General features: G+C 43.2%; 1 protein-coding gene across 1 annotated transcript in view; it reads left to right on the top strand.

The window, feature by feature from the left end:
- The window catches only part of LOC139390635 (receptor expression-enhancing protein 2-like), a 60,992-nt gene extending 37,617 nt beyond the window's left edge, over positions 1-23,375 (top strand). Inside the window, exon 8 of the mRNA XM_071137890.1 lies at positions 21,975-23,375. Coding sequence (XP_070993991.1) covers positions 21,975-22,172 — 198 coding nt within the window. The 3' untranslated portion in view covers positions 22,173-23,375. The remainder of the gene's footprint in view (positions 1-21,974) is intronic.
- The last annotated feature ends 1,942 nt before the right edge of the window (positions 23,376-25,317 follow it).

Raw genomic sequence — 25,317 nt, 5'->3', positions numbered from 1 at the left:
GGCAGCGAACATTCCCCCTCCCGCCGTCATGAAGATTGGAGCACGAACTGGGATACGTTTAGAGGTGAATGGGAGGACTATGCGCTAGCAACGGGACTTCTGGAAAAGGACGATGATGTAGTGGCTGCCACTTTGAGGACTACAATGGGAACTGAATGCCGACACGTATACAAACACAACCTGAACCTAACAGCAGCCCATCAAGGTAACGCTATAGCTATTCTTGATGCTCTTGAACATTACTTTACGCCAGCAAAGAACGTTATCTACGAGCGTTATGAACTGATCAGAGATGAGAGAGTGCTTGGCATAACTGATGAGGGCACCCGCAGACGTTTGCTGAGAGAACGTGACCTGACGCTGGTCTTGGCAGTGGAGACATGCCGTGCAGCAGAGATTACTGATATACGGATAAGGTCCATGGAGCTAGAAAGGCAACATACGGACAATGTCAATGCAACATTCAGGCAGCCAGTAAAGAAATAACCCCTTTGCCACAGCTAATGCTAATACTACCGCCAACTCTGCAGTAGACAACCCAATACATGCCGATATTGTGGAATTTCTCATGGACGAGGAAAAGAACACTGCCCAGCCTATGGAAAAAATATGCAAATCCTGTGGTACAGCTAATCACTTCGCAAGGGTCTGCATGAAAAGAAAGAGAAAGGAGGGTAAAGTGTACTCCATGGAAACTAACTCAGATGAAGGGAACGACAGCACAGAGGATGTATATGCTAGCGAGTGCATAGGGGCAGTGAGGGCAAAAGTACAAAAGTGGTTTGTCACTCTGCTACTTAATAATAAACCACAGCAATGCCAGCTAGATTCAGGGGCCACATGCAACGTTATGAGCCTTAAAGATAAAAGGAGGCTCGCGCCCAGAGACAAACTCACACAGAGTAGCACCAAGCTGAAACTGTATTCAGGCCAGTTCATGACCTCTTTAGGCCTGTTTGTGACAGTGTGTTTTATGTGGCCAGAAACACAGTTTGACATAATTGAGGCTAGTCAACAGCCATTCCTGTCAGGTTCTACATGCGAGCGCCTTGGGCTTATTAACTTCCCCATCCCAGCTGATCTTAACATTATAGACAAAGTCCAGGCTGGGCCCCTGAGCAAGGAGACAGTCCTAAGCAAGTACCATGATGTCTTCAACGCACCAGTCGAGTCAGTTCCCGGCAAAGTCCACTTTGAGTTGGACGCAGCAATCCAGCCTGTCCAGTGTGCACCCCGCAATGTACCAGTGGCCATGAAAGTAGCTATGAAGGCTCAGCTTGACATATACGAAGCAGATGGCCACATCATATCCGTCACCGAGCCTACAGACTGGATAAGTAATATAGTTATCGTCAAACCAGACAAGCTACGGATATGCATTGATCCTTAACAACTCAACCGGGCTCCTCGACGTTCACATTACATTATGTCCACGTTGCAGGATGTTCTTTACAAGCTCCCAAAGGCCAGAGTCTTCACGCTTGTGGATGCCAGAGATGCCTTCCTGCAGTGCAAGCTCGACGAGCCCAGCAGCTACATGACCACCTTTTGGACACCCTGGGGCAGGAAGAGGTGGCTGAAGCTTCCGTTTGGTGTCTCTGTGGCTCCAGAGGTGTATCAGCGGAAACAGCATGAGCTGTTGATGGGACTCAGTGGCGTGGAACCCATAGCAGATGACATCCTCATAGTGGCCTGTGGGGACAGTGATAAGGCAGAATGTCACCATGACTCCAAGCTGCTGGCCCTGATGGTCAGATGCAGACAGGTCAAGCTAAGGCTAAGCATAAAAAAGCTTCAGTTTAAAGTGCCAGAGGTCCTCTTTCATGGGCACATCTTGTCCTCCACCGGATTGAAGGCGGATCCTGAAAAAGTGAAGGCTGTCTTGGAAATTCCCCATCCATCTGACGTGAAGGGAGTGCAGTGCTTCGTCGGATTCGTCACCTACCTGGCCAAATTCCTACCGCTGCTCTCTGAAGTGTGTGAGCCACTAAGGAGGCTCATGGACAAGGACACCATCTGGCATTGGCTCCCAAAACATGACTCAGCGATGAGGGAAATAAAACAACTGGTCAACCAGACACCTGTACTGGGATACTACAATGTGTCAAAACCTGTCACGATTCAGAGTGACTCAAGCCAGTATGGACTTGGCTGTTGCCTCATGCAGGAGGGCCAGCCTGTGGCATTCGCCTCTAGGGCACTCACCCCAACAGAGCAGAACTATGCCCAGATAGAGAATGAGTGCCTCAGCATTGTGTTTTGCATGCCAACGCTTCCACCACTACCTGTACGGGCGTGACAATCTTACCGCAGAGACAGATCACAAGCCCCTTATTGCTATATTCAGAAAGCCTCTCCTGAATGCCCCAAAACGACTGCAGAGCATGCTACTGGCCCTACAAAACTACAACCTTAAGGTGGTGTATAAGCCAGGGCCAGAGATGTATGTGAGTGACACGCTCAGCAGGGCTACTGCATCAGGCACTCACACACGCTCCATGCATGAATGACATGCAGTGTGCAGCTTACAAACAGAGCAAGTGGATATCGAACACATCAACCAGGCTGACTACCTCAATGTTACGGACCAGCGCCTTATACAAATCAGACTGCACTCAGACAGGGATGAGCAACTCCAGGCTTTGAGGTATGTGATTCTGATGGGCTGGCCCGACTGCAAGGAAGAAACTGCTTTAGCCGTCAGAGAATATTGGCCAGTCAAAGAGGAGCTCAGTGTTCAAAACTGAGTAATATTCAAGTGTCAGAGAGTCGTTATTCCCCGGTCTCTGCCCCCTGAGATGTTGGCGCGCGTGCACTCAAGTCACATAGGTGAGGCCTGTTACAGACAAGCACGTGACACACTGTATTGGCCAGGAATGCAGAGTGAAATCAGACTATGTCAGTAAATGCATAATCTGCAATGAATATGCCATTGAGCAACAGAGAGAGACGATGATGTCCCACGAGCTACCGATGCGCCCCTGGCAGATAGTAAGTCTAGATCTCTTCCAGCACAGTGGCAAAGACTTTCTGCTGGTAGTCGATCATTACTCAGATTTCTGGGAGATTGACCTCCTCCCCGACCTCTCAGCAGAGACAACGATCAAACGCTGCAAGGCTCAGTTTGCCTGCTATGGCCAGCCAGATAATAATTTCAGACAATGGACCCCAATTCTCCGGAGTTGAGTTCTGAAAATTTGCTGCAGAATGGAAATTCGAGCATGTCTCTATCACCACAACACCCAAAAGCTAATGGGAAGGCGGAGTCCACAGTCAATATCGCAAAGAACCTCTGCAAAAAAAGCTCTCAGAGAGGGCAAGATGCCTGGAAAGCAATCCTGCAGTGGCGCAATACCCCGACAGAAGGCATGGATAGCAGCCTGGCCCAGCGCCTCATGGCACGGCGCTTAAAAGCAGCTCTGCCAGTAGCCAGCTCTCTCCTGGTGCCATGTGTGGTGACAGACTTGCTGGTGAAGCTACGTCACAGAAAACAGGTCTCCAAGTTCATCTACGACAAATCAGCAAAATACTTACCTGAGCTCAGGGTGGGTGAAACGGTGCGAATCAAGCCACTACCAGGGGACCGGACAGGCCTCTGGAGACTCTGATCCTGTGTACAGAAAGTGGCACAACGCTCCTACTTGGTCGACGTGAATGGATCACTGTACCGTCGTAACAGGGTTGACCTTCGGATTGCTGAGCCAGCACCTACTCAGAACCCTGATGGTCAAAGGGGTCACATGACAAAAGACGGAACCCCAGCAAGTCACATGGGGCCTGAGCACTGGGCGAAGAGCCAGGGGATCACAGGTCGGCCGCTCCCTTGCCCATCAATACTCCCCTTCGACAGTCAGGTGACACGCCTGTGCAGGAACCCGCAGTCCTCGCAGGCAAGCCCCCTGTCTTTTCACGCTGCAGGCGTCTGTCCCAGCCACCAAAAATGCTTAATCTGTTGGTTTCCCATTTGGGATTGTTGACAGACAGAGATAAAAGTGAAGAGAGTATCAAAATGTGTTAAGTTGTTACCTGGGGAAAAAAACGAACTAAACTGTTCATGTTGGAAATTATTACTAGGTTTGTTTTGTTCGTGAATTGACAGCTCCTGTCCTATTTTATAAAAGGGAAGATGTTATGGGTGTAAGATGGCACAGTGATGCCATCTGTCGATAAAGGTTAATAACTGCAACTCGTGTTTTTACCGGTGTGCTTGAGATACCCGGATGTATTGTACTATACTGAACAAGACTGGTTACTCGCATCAATGCCTCTGTCTCGTCATTTAACATTCAAACAGACACCCTTCCTCGGCGCACACGTCTCGACGTCCAGCCAATAATGGCTAGCGTAGTGTAATAAAGGCTTCTGACGAAGACTCTGGGGTGTGTCCCATGAGGGAAATTCCGAAACAAATACTTGAAAGAGAACGACATTGCCAGCTCATAGAAAAGTTCAAACTGAAATTGACTTGTTGCTGAATTTGAATTTGAAAAAATGGTATCATTCCGCGCGGCAGGATACATTCCGAGTCAGAATTTCAGATTAGTCCCGGTAAGGGTAGTGCTGCGAATGATAGGTGGTCAATTTTCAGGCCATGTGTATTGAATTTAAAATAAAATAAATTGTAAACATGAAAAATTAAATTGTTATTTTCAACGATGGGTGAAATAATGGATGTTGAAATAAAAAAACAATTGAAAGCAAAATGTATAGAATTGTAAACAAAATAATGACATAAAAAGCAAAACCCCAAAACTTGCAAGCAAATCTTTTTAAAGCGAGAGCAATACTACACACATTAAAAGGTGAAATACTATAGATATGTTATCAAAAATGCAAATCAAGGCTAGAAGCATCAGAACCTCTAGAAAGGTAGTTCTAAAGGTGAATGTGACTGGGCAAAGTGTTAAGAATAGGAGCCCCATCTATTTTATAGTACACTAGAACACAGCAAATATGAACCACAACAGTCTGAACATAGCTGAGGGGAACAGAGCAAAATGTCCAATAGATGACTGCAAAAGGACCTCTCACGACCCTACAGGAAGGGTGAGAAATCCATATCTTCATTTAAACCAGGGTATTTAGTAGCCTGTAGTTTGTAAATCCAAAAACGTTCCCTCTGGTTTAACTGTTTAAGAGGGCAGAATATGATCAATACCCATAGCTTGTAGGGAGGCAGGGTTGCCATGGTGTAAGGACTTGTTGTGCCTTGCCATGGTGTAGGGACTTGTAGTGCCTTGCCATGGTGTAGGGACTTGTAGTGCCTTGCCATGGTGTAGGGACTTGTAGTGCCTTGCCATGGTGTAGGGACTTGTAGTGCCTTGCCATGGTGTAGGGACTTGTAGTGCCTTGCCATGGTGTAGGGACTTGTAGTGCCTTGCCATGGTGTAGGGACTTGTAGTGCCTTGCCATGGGGTAGTCTTCATTGCCTACCCGTATGGCGTACTTGTGTTCCGCTAAGCGGTCTTGAAGGCATCTCTTTGTCTGTCCAATGTATGACACTGTGGACATTCCAATCTGTAGATGACATGAGTGGTGTTGCAATTAATGAAATGCTTGACTTGATACTCCATTTTTTTAGAAGCTGTGTCAACAAAATATTTTTGGTTGAGAGCTGTAGTCCTGAATCAAGAAGCGATTCTTCAATTCAGCATACAGTATTTAACACTAATTCTGTTTCCTGATCGCATATTCTGTAGACTCTTTGGAATTGGCCATATGGAATGTTCTCTTTTAGCCTTTTGGGGTGAAAGCTGCCTGCCCTCAGAATGGTATTCCCATCTGTAGGCTTCCTAAAGATTGATATGTGCAAACAACCGTTGTCATGTCAAGGTCCAAAACATGAATGTTATCCTTGCTGTACGCCATAGTTAGTTTGATGTTAGGGTTAATGCTGTTAAGGTACTGGTGGAAGGAAATAAGTTCATCTTCTGAGCCGGACCAAAACAGGCAAATATCATCAATATAGCGTCCCCATGTAATCCGGTCAAATAACTGTTTTTTTAGAATGATCGAAAATGAAGTCATTTTCCCATTTACCTTATGTACAAACCAGCGTAGGAAGGGGCTGTAAGCAAGCTTCCATGGCACATCCGTTGAGGTTTAAAAATACAGTCCTGAAAGACAAAGATGTTATTATTAAGAGTCCATTCAGTCAGTGAGACAATTAATTCTGTAGGAGGCATCTCAGCCTCAGGTCGGGTACTCAAGAAATGGTGCATAGCTGCCAAACCTTGTTCATGCTCAATGGTGGTGTATAGAGACTCCACATCCATGGTGACTAAAAATGAAGTGTTACCTATATTGTTCAATTCCTTAATAGACCTGTGGTATCTCGAGGATGGGAGTGACGGCAGAAAAGGCTTAAAAAGTAATCAATGTACTTAGAGATGGGTTCTGTCAGACTTTCATTACCACTAATGACTGGTCTTACCACTAATGACTGGTCTTACCACTAATGACTGGTCTTACCACTAATGACTGGTCTTACCACTAATGACTGGTCTGCCTGGGGGGGTTTCAAGATTCTTGTGGACTTTTGGAAGAAGGTAAAAAGAAGCCAGACTGCCATTGAAAAGACATTTGAACTCATTGTCTGAAATGTAGCCATTCTCCTTAGCTTCTGTGAGGATCCCTTTCACTTCAGTTTTTAGGTCCTCTGTTGGGTTGAAGGTTTAAGATGGGTAGACTTCATCATTATCTAATTGACAGTAGGCTTCTGTCACATATTTATCTTTACTCCACACTACTGTAGCGCCACCTGCTTTTTAACCACAATCCGTCCATTTATGGTCAATGATTCAACTGCATCCCTATCTGTCTTAGAAAGGTTACGCTGTGTTTGGTTAAAGTCAATTTTACCCATCAACAGGTTCTCCACATCAAAATTAAATTTCTTGGCAAATATAGTGTGGCATTCTGGACAATGGGACAAAAGGTGGACTTGGGCTTAAAAGGTGTTTTTGAGGGCACAGAAACTGCCTGACTTGAAACATTGGTGTCTGTTGTTGGAGAGATGGCACGACTTGGAGGTGCTGTTAGAAGAACATACTCTGTTTGGGGTCCTCTTTCCCTCCTTCATGTGGACACCAAAGCTTAGACTCCCTTCAGCTCGGGGGTACACATTTAGACATCTCTCATAGCCCATACAATGCTGTCTCCTATATTTTACTGGAAGATGGCTGATTTGGCAAGTATCCAAAACTGTCCGAAACGATCTTTCAGCAGATATGGCTTTGTAATATTTGGTGGCATAGATGTCTTCTCAAGAAGGGTAACCAATTGATCTCGTATGGTAATTGAAGGTGGTAATGTTATATTTTATATTTAAATATATTTTTGTACACCCTTTTACTCCCCAATTTCATAGTATCCAATTGGTAGTTACAGTCTTGTCTCATCACTGCAACTCCAGCACGGTCTCGGGAGAGGCGAAGGTCGAGTGCCGTGTGTCCTCCAAAACACAACCCAACCAAGCTGCACTACTTCTTGACACAAAACCCACTTAACCTAGAAGCGAGCCACACCAATGTGTCAGAGGAAACACCGTGCACCTGTCTACCGTGTTAGCGTGCACTGCGCCCGGCCTGCCACAGGAGTCGCTACTGCGCGATGGGACAAGGACACTGCCGGCCAAACCCTCCCCTAACCCAGACGATGCTGGGCCAATTGTGCGCCGCCCCATGGGTCTCCCAGTTGTGGCCGGCTGCGACAGAGCCTGGCCTCAAACCCAGAAACTCTAGTGGCACAGCTAGCACTGCGATGCAGTGCCTAAGACCACTTCGCCACTCAGGAGGCCCAAGTTGTTAATGTTTGTCTGACTCAATGTGAATAATCCAATGCTTTCTATTCAAAATGGGGTTGAATTATACAACAGCCCATTATACAACAGGCACAACTCCAAAACCATCATTACGTTTGCAGATGACACAACAGTGGTAGTCCTGATCACCAACAACAACGAGACAGCCTATAGGGAGTAGGTCAGAGACCTGGCCGTGTGGGGCCAGGACAACAACCTCTCCCTCATCGTGATCAAGACAAAGGTGATGATTGTGGACTACAGGAAAAGGAGGACCGTGCATGCCCCCATTCTCATCGACGGGGCTGTAGTGGAGCAGGTTGAGAGCTTCAAGTTCCTTGGTGTCCACATCACCAACAAATTAACATGGTCCAAGCACACCAAGACAGTTGTGAGGAGAGCGCGACAAAACCTATTCCCCCTCAGGAGACTGAAAAGAATTGGCATGTGTCCTCAGATCCTCAAAAAGTTCTACATCTGCACCATCGAGAGCATCCTGACTGGTTGCATCACTGCCTGGTATGGGAACTGCTCGGCTCCGACCGCAAGCCACTACAGAAGGTAGTGCGTAAGGCCCAGTACATCACTGGGGCCAAGCTTTCTGCCGTCCAGGACCTCTATACCATTCGGTGTCAGAGGAAGTCCCTAAAAGTTGTCCGAAACTCCAGCCACCCAAGTCATAGTCTGTTCTCTCTGCTACCGCAAGGCAAGAGGCTTCTAAACAACTTCTACCCCCAAGCCATAGAACATCTAATCAAGTGGCTACCCAGACTATTTGCATTGCCCTCCCCCTACCCCCTCTTTTACGCAGCTGCTACTCTGTTATCTATGCATAGTGTGGGGATTTTCCAATTTCCATACTGGTTTCTTAGAAGTAGTGTTAAGCATTAGGCACGTGTAAACAGAATGTAAGAAGAATCCATTTGATAGTGCAAAGCTGGATCAACACAGGCCTAGTAATTCTGGGTCATGCCTGTTCTTGTGAAGGCCATTGGACAGGCACATTAGTTAATCAGTTATAGGCACCATAAGACATGCACTTGCATTAGGAGTGTGCATGTCTGTTTATTTTTGTGTCATTGCTATGGTCACGCCACCAGTAGAATCTATGCCCTAATGTCTGCGCCAATAAGAAAATGGAAACTAAGCTAAAATGAGTGCAAGGCAAAAAGATAAGTGGCCAAGGCTAAGGGTATTAATCATTTACATAAAGTAAGGTTATATTGTATTCGATGCATGTGATTAATACGTTTTGATTTGCATTACAAAAATGACATTTTTAGCAAACAATTACTGTGATTCATCCTGTATTGTTCCTAACATCATTACCCCATAGCAACAGATGTAGGATCTCTCTCTCACACACACACCACCCTTGCCACACAAAACCCCACAAGCTCAGATGTTCAACAGCTGTTCCATCCCTGAGCCTAACTCGAGAAGACTTGATGTGCGAATATATACAGTGGGGCAAAAAAGTATTTAGTCAGCCACCAATTGTGCAAGTTCTCTCACTTAAAAAGATGAGAGAGGCCTGTAATTTTCATCATAGGTACACTTCAACTATGACAGACAAAATGAGAAAAAAGAAATCCAGAAAATCACATTGTAGGATTTTTAAATCATTTATTTGCAAATTATGGTGGAAAATAAGTATTTGGTCAATAACAAAAGTTTATCTCAATACTTTGTTATATACCCTTTGTTGGCAATGACAGAGGTCAAACGTTTTCTGTAAGTCTTCACAAGGTTTTCACACACTGTTGCTGGTATTTTGGCCCATTCCTCTATGCAGATCTCCTATAGAGCAGTGATGTTTTGGGGCTGTTGCTGGGCAACACGGACTTTCAACTCCCTCCAAAGATTTTCTATGGGGTTGAAATCTGGAGACTGGCTAGGCCACTCCAGGACTTTGAAATGCTTCTTACGAAGCCACTCCTTCGTTGCCCGGGCGGTGTGTTTGGGATCATTGTCATGCTGAAAGACCCAGCCACGTTTCATCTTCAATGCCCTTGCTGATAAATAAATTGATGATACAATCCGATATCAACAATGTTTGGACAGGTTGATGAGAGGAAGTGTCATCCAGTCATCCAACCCTAGTGTCTTGAAGTGGGTGTGCTCTTATGATCATGTGATGCTGCAGGGCATCTGTCTGGGTCAGGGTTTACATTAGGAGAATGTGGCACAAGACCAGCAGCATTTAGGACATTTGAGAAATTTACCGAACCCATTGGATTGGGTGCGTAGCCTGATTAGGGCGTCCACCAATGGTACTCAAAATGGCAGAAGTCACATTTGTAGTATGGTAATTCATCTTAACAGAACATGCAACTCGATGATCTTCTTACCAAATTCCAATGCGCACTTTGAAGATGTTAGAATAACTGTCCATTTGACTTTTCCTCAGCCAAGTAACAAACATCAAAATCACTAGCCTGTCAATCTACGATCCTCCATAGTAGAAACATTGACCGATTCTGTTACTCATCTTGTCGATCTGTGTGAGAAAGAAATGGCCTGTTCCAAACACTCTGGGACAGTTGTGGGATGATGGATCCCAAAGTCATACGACCAGTAGGTCTAGGCTACATAAAAATACATTAAATTGAAAAAGCTATGAGGCTGATGCAACCGATCAGAATGTTTAGCTTAACTATTATTTCTTCGCATTATAAGCGCAGCAATGCGGCCAAGGCAGTAGGCTACACGCAAATGTTCAATCCATAATGCAATTAGTGGGAAAACACAGTGCGGTTTCATGTGACAGAGATGAAAATAGCTGTTAGAAATGTAGAAAGAGTGGAGATCTAAAGATGCAGCTAGCATGGGTTGCTAATATGACTAGGATACACGTTTGGCTACTGGACAAAGAAAGTTGATTTGAAAACCATTCTAGGTTTTCTAGGGTCTGGATCATATCATTGTTTCTCTGAACCATAAGGAAAGCAGCTCTGCTAGCATATCCTCTTAATGTGTCATCTCTGACTGTAGCCTCCTCAAACATGGTGAAAACTGTCTTACCCTATTAGAATGGATGCTGTGGACAAGTTATTACATCTTAGTTGGATAAGTAATGCTGTCTCCCAATAGGGCCTAAAACTGTTAAAGTGATGTGCTCTGCTAGTGTTTTACTTCAGAAAGACATAGACATTCATCCATAGCATACTGGTTGGGCAGGCAGGGTACTTAGACTCTGTCAAGGCACCTAATCATTGCCCCTTAGAAATTATTGCCTTGTCAGAAATCTACTTTCAGACACTTCTTGTCAATCTCCCTAGGTACTGCTGGTACTCTGGTAGGTTGCAAAGGATTGCATGGATTTAGCTAAAAACGATGTGATAAGAACTCCACCTAGCTTCCTTGTAGGGTACATTGAGTTTCCACCATGTGCTTCTCTCAAATCTAGTGTGTCTTGGGTTGGAACCTAAGGGGTTGATTGTGGATTGGGTATGTGTTAGGGGTTGTTTTTTTATGTGACATGCCCTTGTTTTCGGCAGGGTTTATTTGGAGTGCTCTGTAATTGAATGCATGAGACTACTGCATTTGTGTGTTGCCGCTGTCTGAATTGTGATACTGATTTGAACCAGTAGGGGGAGACATAACCGTTTAAAAACTACTGAAGTGACTGCAGTGCCTCATCACTCTGTTCTTGAATACAAGTTGGTTATTTTTTTGCTTTTTAAAACTAGATTTTTATTTTTTATTTCTTTTGGAATTGAATCTGAAATCCATTTCCTTAAGAGGAGGCACCTCAGCCCCTCTGTAAGGCCATATGCTGTGAAGAGTGCTACTTTGTGTTTTTAATCTCTTCTGAATTTCTCGCTCTCTTCTATCTCAACAAGAGGCATTTTAATTGGTCAGTGATAGCCAAATAACAGTTGATTTCCTTGTCCCAGTCCTGTAGGACATTGCTCAGTAGAGAAGGGGAATTCCTCAGCCAGGTATTCTGACATTGTGTGTTTGGTAACTACCTAACTGAAGTCATGTTGTCCCAACCTGTCTGTTCTTCCCTTACTATCAGGCTGGTTACCTTATCCACGGCAACATGGCAATTCCTTTTTTCTATTCTGTTTTGCTACAGTTTGCACAGAAGAAAAGATGGCACACACTGTAAACACATTCTTGCTGTCATGGCAACACTACTTGACATTATTTTAACCGGTGTTCATATTGTTATTATTAAAAAATATATATATTTATTGTTGATTTATTGTTGTGTGTTTGGTATCAGTGTTTGGTATATTGTGTACAGGAACTCTCATTGTGAGAGAATATTCTGCGCCAACTATCAATACTCCACTTTTGTAAAGGACAAGACAATGGTATTTAACATGGACTGAATGACAGTCATATACCAATAACAATGCTACTAATAAAGAAAATAAGTCTTTATCTATCATTATTTTTCAATTATGTATTACCTTGTTGCCAATAACTAGTAACTCATAATTGTTCAGTGAAATTTTATTCAATGCAGCTGTTTTTATTTCAATAGCATGTACATGCCGAACTGTAATCAATCAATCAAATGTATTTATAAAGCCCTTCTTACATCAGCTGCTGTCACAAAGTGCTGTACAGAAACTCAGCCTAAAACCCCAAACAATACAGATGTAGAAGCACGGTGGCTAGGAAAAACTCCTTAGGAAGGCCAGAACCTAGGAAGAAACCTAGAGAGGAACCAGGCTATGAGGGGTGGCCAGTCTGGCTGTGCCGGGTGGAGATTCTAAGAGAACATGGCCAAGATGTTCAAATGTTCATAGATTTTTAAAAAATAATTTTAAAAAATAATACTTTATTTAATTTTCAATACCAGCATTTAGAAAATAATTGCACTTGTAAGTTATTTGGTAGTAGTATAAAAAACACATCAAAGAGAACAATACAGCAAAACATAGAGAGGCAGACATAAAAATGTAAATACAAAATTAAAATAATAATAAGGAAAAATATATATTTTGATACAGTTGTTATGGGTCATCTAGTACAGATAATACCGTCCTTAACATCCGAGATGTCGTATATGCACATACCTTGCCTCTTACATCACCAATATATAAATATACATCACTCTGGAACTGCAGGGAAATGTATTGGTTTAACAGAAGAAAAGAAGGGAGCCTTTGCATAGAATTTGTAGAATTTGTCTACAGACCCATTGAGTGCATGTTTAATCTTTTCAACTTTATGCAATTCAAAACAGATTTAATCCAAAGAGCACGAGAAGGGGCTGCAGAGGATTTCCATCGACGTAAAATTAATCGTCTCGCTGACAAAGGCAATTACATCCTTATTCATTTGTCAATTGTGTTGTGGGTAAGGAAACCCCAAATAATGCAGTAAAAGGGTCTGGCTCGATCTCTGTGCCGCTTAATTCTGAGAGTGTGTTAAAGATGTCTTTCCAGAAACCAACAAGAGATGGGCAACACCAAAACATGTGTACATGATTAGCAGGAGACTGATTACATCGTACACAATTAGGGTTCGCATCCTTGTAAATTTGGGATAATCTTGCTTTGGTCCAGTCGGCCCAATGAGTTTGCATTGAATGAGGCCGTGTCGAGCGCAAATAGAAGAGCTATGTACCCTTTTGAGTGCCCCTTCCCATGGTTCATCAGATATTTCCTCACCCAGTTCCTCCTCCCATGAGGATTTAATATTGTTTAATGAGATGACTTGTAGTGAGCAAATTTGCCTATAGATTATTGACAAGGTGCCTTTTAGAGTACGAAGTGGGACAAGAAATGTCGAACTGGGTTTCACAAGGAAGGGTGGGGAATCCTGGATCTATGCTGTTGATGTAACTCCAGACTTGTAAGAACCTAAAAAAATGATGTCTGGGGAGACCAAATTTGCTTGATAATTGTTCAAACATATTAAATGTATTGTTAATATATAGATCTCTGAATCTTTTAATACTGGGACTAGATCATGTTGAGAAAGCACCATCAACCATAGATGGGGGAAAGACTGGGTTTGAGGCCACCGCATCCAAAGAAGAGGTTGTTTGAAACCCAAAGTGGCGCCTAAATTGATTCCGGATCTTCAATGTTGTCTTGACACATATTTTTGGTGAAGGAGGAGTAAGGGTCTGTAACGGAGGAGTGAGCGAGGGAAGACAATGATGCCGGTATAGACGAGGTGGCCTACATCTCTAGCCAAATTAGGGGTGGGAATTTCTCTCTGCTCTGCAACCAGTAGTGAATGATCCTAAGGTTAGTGGCCCAATAATAGATTCTGAAGTCCGTTAGAGCTAGACCGCTGTCTGGTTTGGGCCTCTGCAAAAGCTGTTTTCGCATCCTGGGGGGATTTTTGTCCCATATAAAGGGTAGTATTAGGCTGTCGATCTTTTTGAAAAATGTATTGGGAAGAAAAATCTGAAGGCACTGATAGAAATAAGAATTTAGGGAGAGTATTCATTTTAATTGAATTAATTATTGCGACTAAGGAGAGTTGTAGCAAAGACCAGCATTCCAAATCATCCTTAATACGGGTTAAAAGAGGAGCAAAGTTGGCATGAAAAAGGTTTTCAAATCTGATTGTGACATGTACCCCTAGATAAAACTATTGTGAGCCATGTTAAATGTTATGTAGAGGGGAATTTTTTGTGGCCATAATCAGCGGCATCAATTCGATTTTACTGAGACCCTGGTAAGTGACCGAACGATGCAAAAGTGGCAAGGGCAGCAGGAACAGAGACAGAAAGGTTGGATGTGTATAATAATAAATAATCTGCATATAAAGACAATTTGTGTTCGTGTCCGTATATCTGACTATATCTTTGATAAGGGGGTTGGAGCGAAGTGTTATTGCAAGTGGTTCTATGGCGAGGGCAAACAGTAAGGGACTTAAAGGGCAACCCTGGCGTGTCGATCGTTGCAAAGGGAGGCGGTCTGATTGACTGTTATTAGTCCTGACAGAGGTTTGAGGGGACGAGTACAGAAGTCTTATCCTAGCCATGAATTTGGAGCCAAAGGCAAATTTATTTGGAATGAAAAAAGGTATTTCCATTCCACCCGATCAAACGCTTTCTCCACATCCAGGGATATAACGGCTTCAGAGGTATTGACGACAGAAGGATTATATAATATTAAATCATCTTCGAAGATTGAAGAATGAGTGTCTATTTTTAATAAATCCTTTTTGATCCGGTGAGATAATTGATGGGAGGACTGTTTCCAGACGCGTTGCCAGAAGTTTGGCTAGAATTTTATAGTCAACATTTAGCAGGCTAATTGGACAGTATGATGCACAGTCAAGAGGGTCTATGTTTTTTTAAAGAGTAAGACAAATGGTTCCCTGAGCGAGAGTCTGTGGAAGAGCACCATTTACAGTGCCTTGCGAAAGTATTCGGCCCCCTTGAACTTTGCGACCTTTTGCCACATTTCAGGCTTCAAACATAAAGATATAAAACTGTATTTTTTTGTGAAGAATCAACAAGTGGGACACAATCATGAAGTGGAACGACATTTATTGGATATTTCAAACTTTTTTAACAAATCAAAAACTGAAAAATTGGGCGTGCAAAATTATTCAGCACCGTTAAGTTAATACTTTGTAGCGCCACCTTTTGCTGCGATTACAGCTGTAAGTCGCTTGGGGTATATCTATCAGTTTTGCACATCGAGAGACTGAAATGTTTTCCCATTCCTCCTTGCAAAACAGCTCGAGCTCAGTGAGGTTGGATGGAGAGCATTTGTGAACAGCAGTTTTCAGGTCTTTCCACAGATTCTCGATTGGATTCAGGTCTGGACTTTGACTTGGCCATTCTAACACCTGGATATGTTTATTTTTGAACCATTCCATTGTAGATTTTGCTTCATGTTTTGGATCATTGTCTTGTTGGAAGACAAATCTCCGTCCCAGTCTCAGGTCTTTTGCAGACTCCATCAGGTTTTCTTCCAGAATGGTCCTGTATTTGGCTCCATCCATCTTCCCATTAATTTTAACCATCTTCCCTGTCCCTGCTGAAGAAAAGCTGGCCCAAACCATGATGCTGCCACCACCATGTTTGACAGTGGGGATGGTGTGTTGCTTTTACGCCAAACATAACGTTTTGCATTGTTGCCAAAAAGTTCAATTTTGGTTTCATCTGACCAGAGCACCTTCTTCCACGTTTGGTGTGTCTCCCAGGTGGCTTGTGGCAAACTTTAACCGACACTTTTTATGGATATCTTTAAGAAATGGCTTTCTTCTTGCCACTCTTCCATAAAGGCCAGATTTGTGCAATATACGACTGATTGTTGTCCCATGGACAGTCTCCCACCTCAGCTGTAGATCTCTGCAGTTCATCCAGAGTGATCATGGGCCTCTTGGCTGCATCTCTGATCAGTCTCCTCCTTGTATGAGCTGAAAGTTTAGAGGGACGGCCAGGTCTTGGTAGATTTGCAGTGGTCTGATACTCCTTCCATTTCAATATTATCGCTTGCACAGTGCTCCTTGGGATGTTTAAAGCTTGGGAAATCTTTTTGTATCCAAATCCGGCTTTAAACTTCTTCACAACAGTATCTCGGACCTGCCTGGTGTGTTCCTTGTTCTTCATGATGCTCTCTTCGCTTTTGACGGACCTCTGAGACTATCACAGTGCAGGTGCATTTATACGGAGACTTGATTACACACAGGTGGATTGTATTTATCATCATTAGTCATTTAGGTCAACATTGGATCATTCAGAGATCCTCACTGAACTTCTGGAGAGAGTTTGCTGCACTGAAAGTAAAGGGGCTGAATAATTTTGCACGCCCAATTTTTCAGTTTTTGATTTGTTAAAAAGTTTGAAATATCCAATAAATGTCGTTCCACTTCATGATTGTGTCCCACTTGTTGTTGATTCTTCACAAAAAAATACAGTTTTATATCTTTATGTTTGAAGCCTGAAATGTGGCAAAAGGTCGCAAAGTTCAAGGGGGCCGAATACTTTCGCAAGGCACTGTACAAATGCTATATTGTACATTTCAATTCGAATAGGGGCTATTTTGGAGATACATTTTTTATAAAACTCTGCCGAGTAGCCGTCAGGCGCTGAGCTTCTCCCAGATTGAAGGGATTTGACAGCATTAGACAATTCTTCAACAGTGATCGGCTGCTCTAATTTTTTAACCAAATCCCGGCTGACAGAAGGCACAGCAAGTGAGTGGAAGAAATCATCCAATTCCAATGTATCTGCTTTACTTGGGCCAAAATACCAGCAACAGTGTGTGAAAACCTTGTGAAGACTTACAGAAAATGTTTGACCTCTGTCATTTTCAACAAAGGGTATATAACAAAGTATTGAGAGAAACTTTTGTTATTGACCAAATACTTATTTTCCACTATAAATTGCAAATAAATTCATTAAAAATCCTACAATGTGATTTTCTGGATTTTTTTTCTCATTTTGTCTGTCATAGTTGAAGTGTACCTATGATGAAAATTACAGGCCTCTCTCATCTTTTTAAGTGGGAGAACTTGCACAATTGGTGGCTGACAAAATACTTTTTTGCCCAACTGTATATAGAGGCTTGTAAAATCTCTTGAACTCATCAGTGATCCCCCTAGGATCTAATTATATTCCAGATGATGTACGAATTTCAGGAATCTGAAATGATGATGATAATTGACGTAACTTGTGAGCTAATAATTTACTGGCTTTATCTCCTTGTGCATAGTAAGTGCTCCTATACTTGACAAGCAGTTCAGTAACCTGGTCTGTTAATAAGTTGTCAAATTCTGCTTGCAGAGTTAAACGTTCCTTATAAATATCCGGGGATAGTGAAACGGCATAAATGTAATTTAATTGGGCAATACAGCATGTTAACATAGACAGCCTATCCTTTTTCAGTTTGTTCTCATGTGCGGTGTAGGAAATAATTTCACCTCTGATATAAGCTTCAAAGTTTCCCAGAGAGTAGACGCAGAGATGTTCGGGGTTCTATTTGTAATCATGAAAAAGTTGATTTGACTCAAAACAAAATTGACAAAGTGTTCATTGCTGAGCAGTTGGGTATTTAGCCACCAAGGCCGTCGCAGATTGTCAACATTTTGAAAGGCTACTTCCATAGTAACCGGGGCGTGGTCAGATACAACAATTGGATTATATGAACATGAAGATATGGAATGGTGGAGCCTGTCATCTACAAGGAAGTAGCCTATGCTTGTAAAAGTCTGGTGAACTGCTGAGAAAAATAGTATGCTTTCCCAGCTGGATTAAACATTCTCCAAGGACCTGAAACTGCGAATTCAGACATAAAGGGTCGGACAACTCTAGCTGAGGTTGATAAGATGGTAGGTTTAGTGGAGGATCGATACAAATGTGGGTCTAACCAACAGTTAGAGTCACCACCTAAGATCAACATATGGGAAGACATATCTGGGAGTGTAGAGAAAACCGATTTGAAAAAAATCACCATTGTCCCAATTAGGAGCATAAATATTCACAAGAAGTACCTTACCATTGAGCAACCTACCACTGATAATTATGTATCTACCATGGGGATCTGCGATTACATTAGAACAGGTAAAAGGTTCCGATCTGTGAAGGAAAATAGCCACCCCTCTTACCTTACTCTGAAATGAGGAATGGAACACCTGACCCACTAATCTGCACCTAAGACTTGAGTGTTGTGATACCCTCAGATGATACCCTCAGTTTCTTGGAGAAAGATGATGTGAGCTTTCAATTGATGAAGGTTATGTAGCACCTCACTATGTTTAACTGCGTTATTTATGCCCCTGCAGTTCCAAGTGAGAAAATGAAAGCTATTCCCTCCAGCTGGATGAGCTACACTAGGCTGAGTCATGTCTTAAGAGAGAGGACGTGTAAAGGAAAAGGTACAATGTAAACTGAAGATCTTAGTTGAACCGAAAAGCTCAAATTTAAAAAACAAGGCAAGCGACGAGGCACAAAATAAATATAAAAACTATATACAAATAGAGGGAAAAAACCCTTCCCTCACACCCACCCTTGCTGAAGCATCTCCCCAACTGAGATGCAAGCAAAACCCTAAATACAAAAAGTTTAGAGCAAAGCATGATAACTCTTACTCTGTGCTACCTGAGATTTGTGACCATTTAACTAGAGTAAGCCAAGCATATATGGATTGGTCCCCAACAGAGTCTAAGGAAAACTAGCCTCGGTTAAGAGTGGTTTAACAGCAATACAGATTGTAAAACTACGACTGAACCATGAAAACAGCCAGATATTGGCATTAGAGGCAGCAACCTGGGTTAGAAATGAAAAAAAAAGAGAGAATGACATTCAAATGTCGACGAACCCAGCAAAATTGGCTTCACTAGCAAACCATTCGGCCTGCTAACTATCCTGCTAACCAACCATCTGTTCCACCCCATGCGGTAAAACAGCCGCTTTCACGTTCTTGTTGATGGAATCTGCCACTAAGGCCGGGTCCTTGAATCTGTGCGTGGAGCCATTTCTTATAGAGGAGAGGGGATGCTTCTCCCGATTTCCTCAGTATGTCACTGCGGACATGAAAGAAATGCACCCTGATGACAAATGGTCGCGGGGGTTCTCCATCCTGGGCTCGGCTACACAGAGTGCGGTGGGCCCGGTCTAGCAGTGGCTTCTCCTCCCCGGTATTCCCAGTAGACAAATGTTGTTCCTCCACATTCTACTTTCCATATCTTCGCATCGATTGTCGAGGTATGCCACCTTAGTTATCAATGAGTCAACATTAGCCTCTAGCTCGCTAATGCGAGTGCTGTGGTCTGTAGCACCTCGTTCCAAATCTGATAAGGCCACTCCGTGTGCGTCGAGCTTATTCTGTATAATCTCAATAGATTTTTTAAGCTCATCTTTGACCGTTGATATCTCTAACCTGAGATTCGTAGAGAGTCAATTTTGCCGAAAATATCGGTTTTGAGGGTGCCTATCGGGGATTGTAGCATCTCCACTGTCAGTGTTTCCGTGGGGCCGGCATTAGCAGTGTCCGGTGGCGGGGGTGAATCAGGAGAGGGCGCGGCTAGCTGCGGCCTGCTCTCGCAGACTCCGTTTTTGGCCGGGTAGACAACATTACAAACTTACATTTCTCAAACCTGATCTGAATTATTTATGGGTCTCTTCAGATGCCTGGCCAAATAGAAATATATACAATTTTGCAAGGTTAAATATATAAATTTGGTCACTCAGGAGCGATAGGGAAACGTGTTCTACATCCTTGGCTTCCAACAGCGCCCCTCCAAATGTTCATAGATGAAAATAATAATAATCACAGTGGTTGTAGAGGGTGCAACAGGTCAGCACCTCAGGAGTAAATGTCAGTTGGCTTTTCATAGCCGATCACTCGAGACAGCAGGTGCAGTAGAGAGAGAGTCAGGTCCGGGACAAGGTAGCACGTCCAGTAAACAGGTCAGGGTTCCATAGCCGCAGGCAGAACAGTTGAAACTGGAGCAGCAGCACGACCAGGTGGACTGGGGACAGAAAGAAGTAATCAGGCCAGGTAGTCCTGAGGCATGGTCCTTGGGCTCAGGTCCTCCAAGAGAGATAAAGAAAGAGAGAATTAGAGAGAGCATACTTAAATTCACACAGGACACCGGATAAGACAGGAGAAGTACTCCAAATATAACAGACTAACCCTAGACCCCCGACACAAGTAATAGTTTCCTTTAAAAATGGTCAAAAAGAAACAAATAGCTTTTTAGCTAAAAACTATTTATTGAACTTCCCTTTGACAGTTACTGAATCTTGACTGCTCCTTTCTACTTGAAAAAATGCCATTGATTACATAACTCCTGCCCCCCTACCAGCCCCGCTTTGGAGGACCAATTGTATTTATCAATCAGTACAATGGTGGAATTGACATGTACAGTCGTAGCCAAAAGTTTTGAGAATGACACAAATATGAATTTCCAATTTTAGGCAAATTGTGAGTGAGCCCACTCCCTTGGCTGAGAAGCAACCCCACACATGAATGGTCTCAGGATGCTTTACTGTTGGCATGACACAGGACTGATGGTAGCGCTCACCTTGTGTTCTCTGGACAAGCTTTTTTCCAGATGCCCCAAACAATCAGAAAGTGGATTCATCAGAGAAAATTACTTTACCCCAGTCCTTAGCAGTCCAATCCCTGTACCTTTTGCAGAATATCAACCTGTCCCTGAAGTGGCTTCTTTGCTGCTCTTCTTGACACCAGGCCATCCTCCAAAAGTCTTTGCTTCACTGTGCGTGCAGATGCACTCACACCTGCCTGCCGCCATTCCTGAGCAAGCTCTGTACTGGTGGTGCCCCAATCCCGCAGCTGAATCAACTTTAGGAGAAGCTCCTGACGCTTGCTGGACTTTCTTGGGCGCCCTGCAGCCTTCTTCACAACAATTGAACCGCTCTCCTTGAAGTTCTTGATGATCCGATAAATGGTTGATTTAGGTGCAATCTTACTGGCAGCAATATCCTTACCTGTGAAGCCCTTTTTGTGCAAAGCAATGATGACGGCACATGTTTTCTTCCAGGTAACCATGGTTGACAGAGGAAGAACAATGATTCCAAGCACCATCCTCCTTTTGAAGCTTCCAGTCTGTTATTCGAACTCAATCAGCATGACAGACTGATCTCCAGCCTTGTCCTTGTCAACACTCACACCTGTGTTAACGAGAGAATCACTGACATGATGACAGCTGGTCCTTTTGTGGCAGGGCTGAAATGCAGTGGAAATGTTTTTGGGGGATTCAGTTCATTTGCATGGCAAAGAGGGACTTTGCATTTAATCTGACCACTCTTCATAACATTCTGGAGTATATGCAAATTGCCATCATACAAACTGAGGCAGCAGACTTTGTGAAAATTCATATTTGTGTCATTCTCAAAACCTTGGCCACAACTGTATATTAAAAAAATCCACATATAGCGCTAAATGAGGAAACAAACACTTTTTTATCAATTATATTTTTATTAGTATTAAAGCATATGTTTCCAGTACAGCAATTCACCATAGAGGGAGTGGAGACATCATTATGATATCCAGCCCCCATAATCATTCCTAGCCAACTTGAGTCAGTTGGTGTGATCTCCCACAGCAAAGAGTCTGTTTTAAGTTCCTCGGCGTACATATCATGTGCAAACTGCGTTCGGCCATCGCCGCTCCATTTTTCCATTAATCCATTTGTTTTGTCTTGTTCCCTGCACACCTGGTTTTCATTCCCTAATCACACTGCATGTATTTATTCCTCTGTACCCCTCCAGGACAGAGGAGTCGAGGAGTGCATCCGGGAACACTCGGCAATTCTGCAACATCTCGGTGCCACGATGGATCTCGTTGTCCAGACCATGGACCGCTGGGAGAGACTGGAAGCCTCGACCAGCGCAACCGGGGTTACCTCTACCCGGCCATCCTGGATCCAGTCCCAGTGGGATGCGTCTCTCCCTTCCCAGGGAGTATGATGGGACGGCAGCCTGGTGCCAGGGGTTCCTATTACAGTTGGACTTATACCTGGACACCGTTCACCCAGCTCCCTCGGGAAGGGAGAGCGTGTCCACCCTCGTCTCATTCCCCTCGGGGAGAGCTCTGGAGTGGGCAAACGTCGTGTGGGGAGAAGGAGACGCGGCATTGGACCACTTCGAGGGGAACGGCTCTTCCACTTGAGGCAGGGGACGAGGAGCGCCCAGGAGTTCGCCCTGGAATTTCGGACCTTGGCCGCCGGAACAGGATGGAACAACAGGGCCCTTATCGATCAGTACCGATGCAGTCTGCGTGAGGATGTCCAACGGGAGTTGGCTTGCAGGGATGTCACCATCACCTTTGACCAACTGATGGATCTGTCCATTAGGTTGGATAACCTGCTGGTCACCAGCAGGGTACATAACCTGCTGGTCACTCCGTCGGGTACATCTTCCAGCACCCCCGCTCCGGTGCCCATGGAGCTGGGAGGGGCTGTGCTTAGGGAGGCTGGAGGAGGGGCCGTCACGTGCACCATCTGTGGCCGCAGAGGGCACACTGCCGGTTGGTGCTGGGTTGGTTCCCTCTGGGAGTCGAGGCAGCAGGCAGTGCACTCTGGCGTCACCCCAGGTGAGTCTGCACAACTCTCATCCAGGGTCCTCTGTTGTCCACCTGTTTGTACCTGTTTGTTTTCCTGAGTTTTCCACTCATTCCCAGCATTAGGTGCTCATCGAGCGCGGCTGGGAATTTTATCGACAGAGCTTTCGCCCTTAGTTTAGGGATCCCCATTATTCCTGTGGTTAGACCTTTCCTGGTACATGCTCTGGATAGGCGACCATTAGGGTCCGGGCTAATCAGGGAGCCATCGGCTTTCTAACCATCGGCGCTCCATTTTTCCATTGTTCCATTTGTTTTGTCTTGTTCCCTGCACACCTGGTTTTCATTCCCTAATCACACTGCATGTATTTATTCCTCTGTTCCCCTCCATATCTTTGTGAAATTCTATTTGTTATGTGTTTCGTGTGTACGCACCAGGCTGGGTTTTTCCCGTTATTTCCATGGTATTTCAGGAAGGTTGTTTGTTGTAACATTTGCTCATTTGTTGTGACTGTTTCGTGCCTTGCACTTTATCCTTTGGCTGGAGGTTTTGACACAGTGGCGTCTGTCTGTTTTATTGCCTCTGCCCAATAAAGTGTGTGCCTGTTCACAACTCTCTGCTCTTCTGCACCTGACTTCTCCACCAATAGCGCTCACTGTGACATTAGTTCACAACCTCAAATGAATAAGCTACATGTATTAATTAAATAGTTTGTGGAAAGGGCTTAGTGGTAAGTGACAAAACTGTAAATATTCTGCAGGGTTTTTCTTGATGTGATCGAGGACTGTGATTCTGTGTTTATATTCACTGAGATGTCTATTAATGGAAACTCGAAGAAAAGTAGTATATTCGTCCTCAATTGTTTTAGTCCACCATTTTATGAAATGTACTTTAGATCGATCTAAGTTATTACCAATGTGTTTTATCAAGTCAAATTTTTCAGCTAGATACTCTCCAACTTTTTGGAATTGATTAAGAGTTCTAAAATGGGGTATGGAAAAATGTAGGTCAAGACTTTTTTTCTCATCGGTTTTCACATTTGTTTTATGATAATTGCTAATTGACATAAATTTATTTGTCACATGCCTATGGATGTCTTTATGAGTTTGCAATCTGAAAGCTACTTCTGAAATGTTGTTGGGCAGAAATAGTTTACTCGAATCATAAAGTTTCTCGGTAAGTTCTCTGTCTTCAAAATTAGATTTAGAGTCATGGCTTTTCTTATTGTTATACTCAGTGTTAAAAATGGCAAATTTGTCACAATAGTTTTCATAAGTAGGACTACTGATTATCAAATTAAAGTGATTGAATGAGCTGATATATGGATCTACAAAGGTTGTCAACTTTCCAGTCAAACCGTACCATTTGCTGTATCCAACAATAGTTTTTATACCATAAGATTTGTACAGTTCTGCTGAATCCTTAATCAGTAAATCCATGCATGACTCATGACCTGAATTTCGCAAACAAGGAGAATTGAGCGTATAGATAAACAATTTAGTATTTCGCAATTTCTCATTGTTTTTCAATATTTGTTTTACTTCCTCAAGAAGTAACTTTTCGGTATGAATATTTAAATGTTTGCCCTTACCCATCTTCTTGCAATCTTCTAATTTAAATAAACCAACAGAAACCGGTTCTCCACCACAAGGTGACTCTATAAATGCCCATGCATGTTGCGTATCAAACTTTTGCTTGCAACCCTTTGTTTGTAATGAGTAGAACTTATCAAGAAATTCAGAAATGTTTTTAAAATGATTTGGGATGTTTTGGATTTCCGTCCGACAGTCTGTAAAAATCGTTGTTATGCCATACTTGTTCAGTTCTGCTAAATCCGTTATTTTATGACCTGTAATTTGCGAAGGAGAGTGGAGCGAATATATAGAAAATGTTGTATTTTGCAATTGCTCTTCGTTTTCCAACATTATTTTTGTTTCCTCAAGAAGTAACTCTTTGATATGACTAATAATTATTCGAGGTTTGTTTTCCATATTCTCTATATTGTTAAGTTCCAGAATTGCAACAAACACATCACCAGTTGACTTTAAGAATGCCCATGTAACTTTAAGATGAATGCAATCTTTTGTTTGTAGAAGGTAAAATGTATCACGTAATTTGTTTTCAACTTGATTTGGGAGGTCCATTGACAGAGCTGGAACGTTGATGATAGCAGGACTGGGGCTTCCTCTGTAAGGGGAATCAAAAGGGATAAAAGAGAGCTAAAGATAGTAACATCTAGTAAAGATTCAGAAAACAACTATGGACTCTGGATTTACACATGAAATGTATAACAATAGGACTACCATGTCCTCCACAATTAGTATGTTTAATATTAGTCCACTTTTGGTACAGTGTCAAAAATGTTGCATGTCAGCTTCAAGATTTCAAAATATATTGTTTTCTGTCTCCTGATGCCAATAAGCATATTGTGAAAATGTAGGTCATACCTCTGGTGGATCTCAATCCCCTTACTGGTTGAATTTGCATCCATATCCTCCTCAAGAGGCCCTCCGTTAGAAAAAACGTTTGTGTTGGTGGAAGGGTTCACATCA

The sequence above is a fragment of the Oncorhynchus clarkii genome, chromosome 31, assembly GCF_045791955.1.
Source record: "Oncorhynchus clarkii lewisi isolate Uvic-CL-2024 chromosome 31, UVic_Ocla_1.0, whole genome shotgun sequence".
Classification (NCBI taxonomy): Eukaryota; Metazoa; Chordata; class Actinopteri; order Salmoniformes; family Salmonidae; genus Oncorhynchus; species Oncorhynchus clarkii.
The sequence above is the reverse complement of the archived record's forward strand: the minus strand, read 5'-3'. Positions and strand labels throughout refer to the sequence as shown.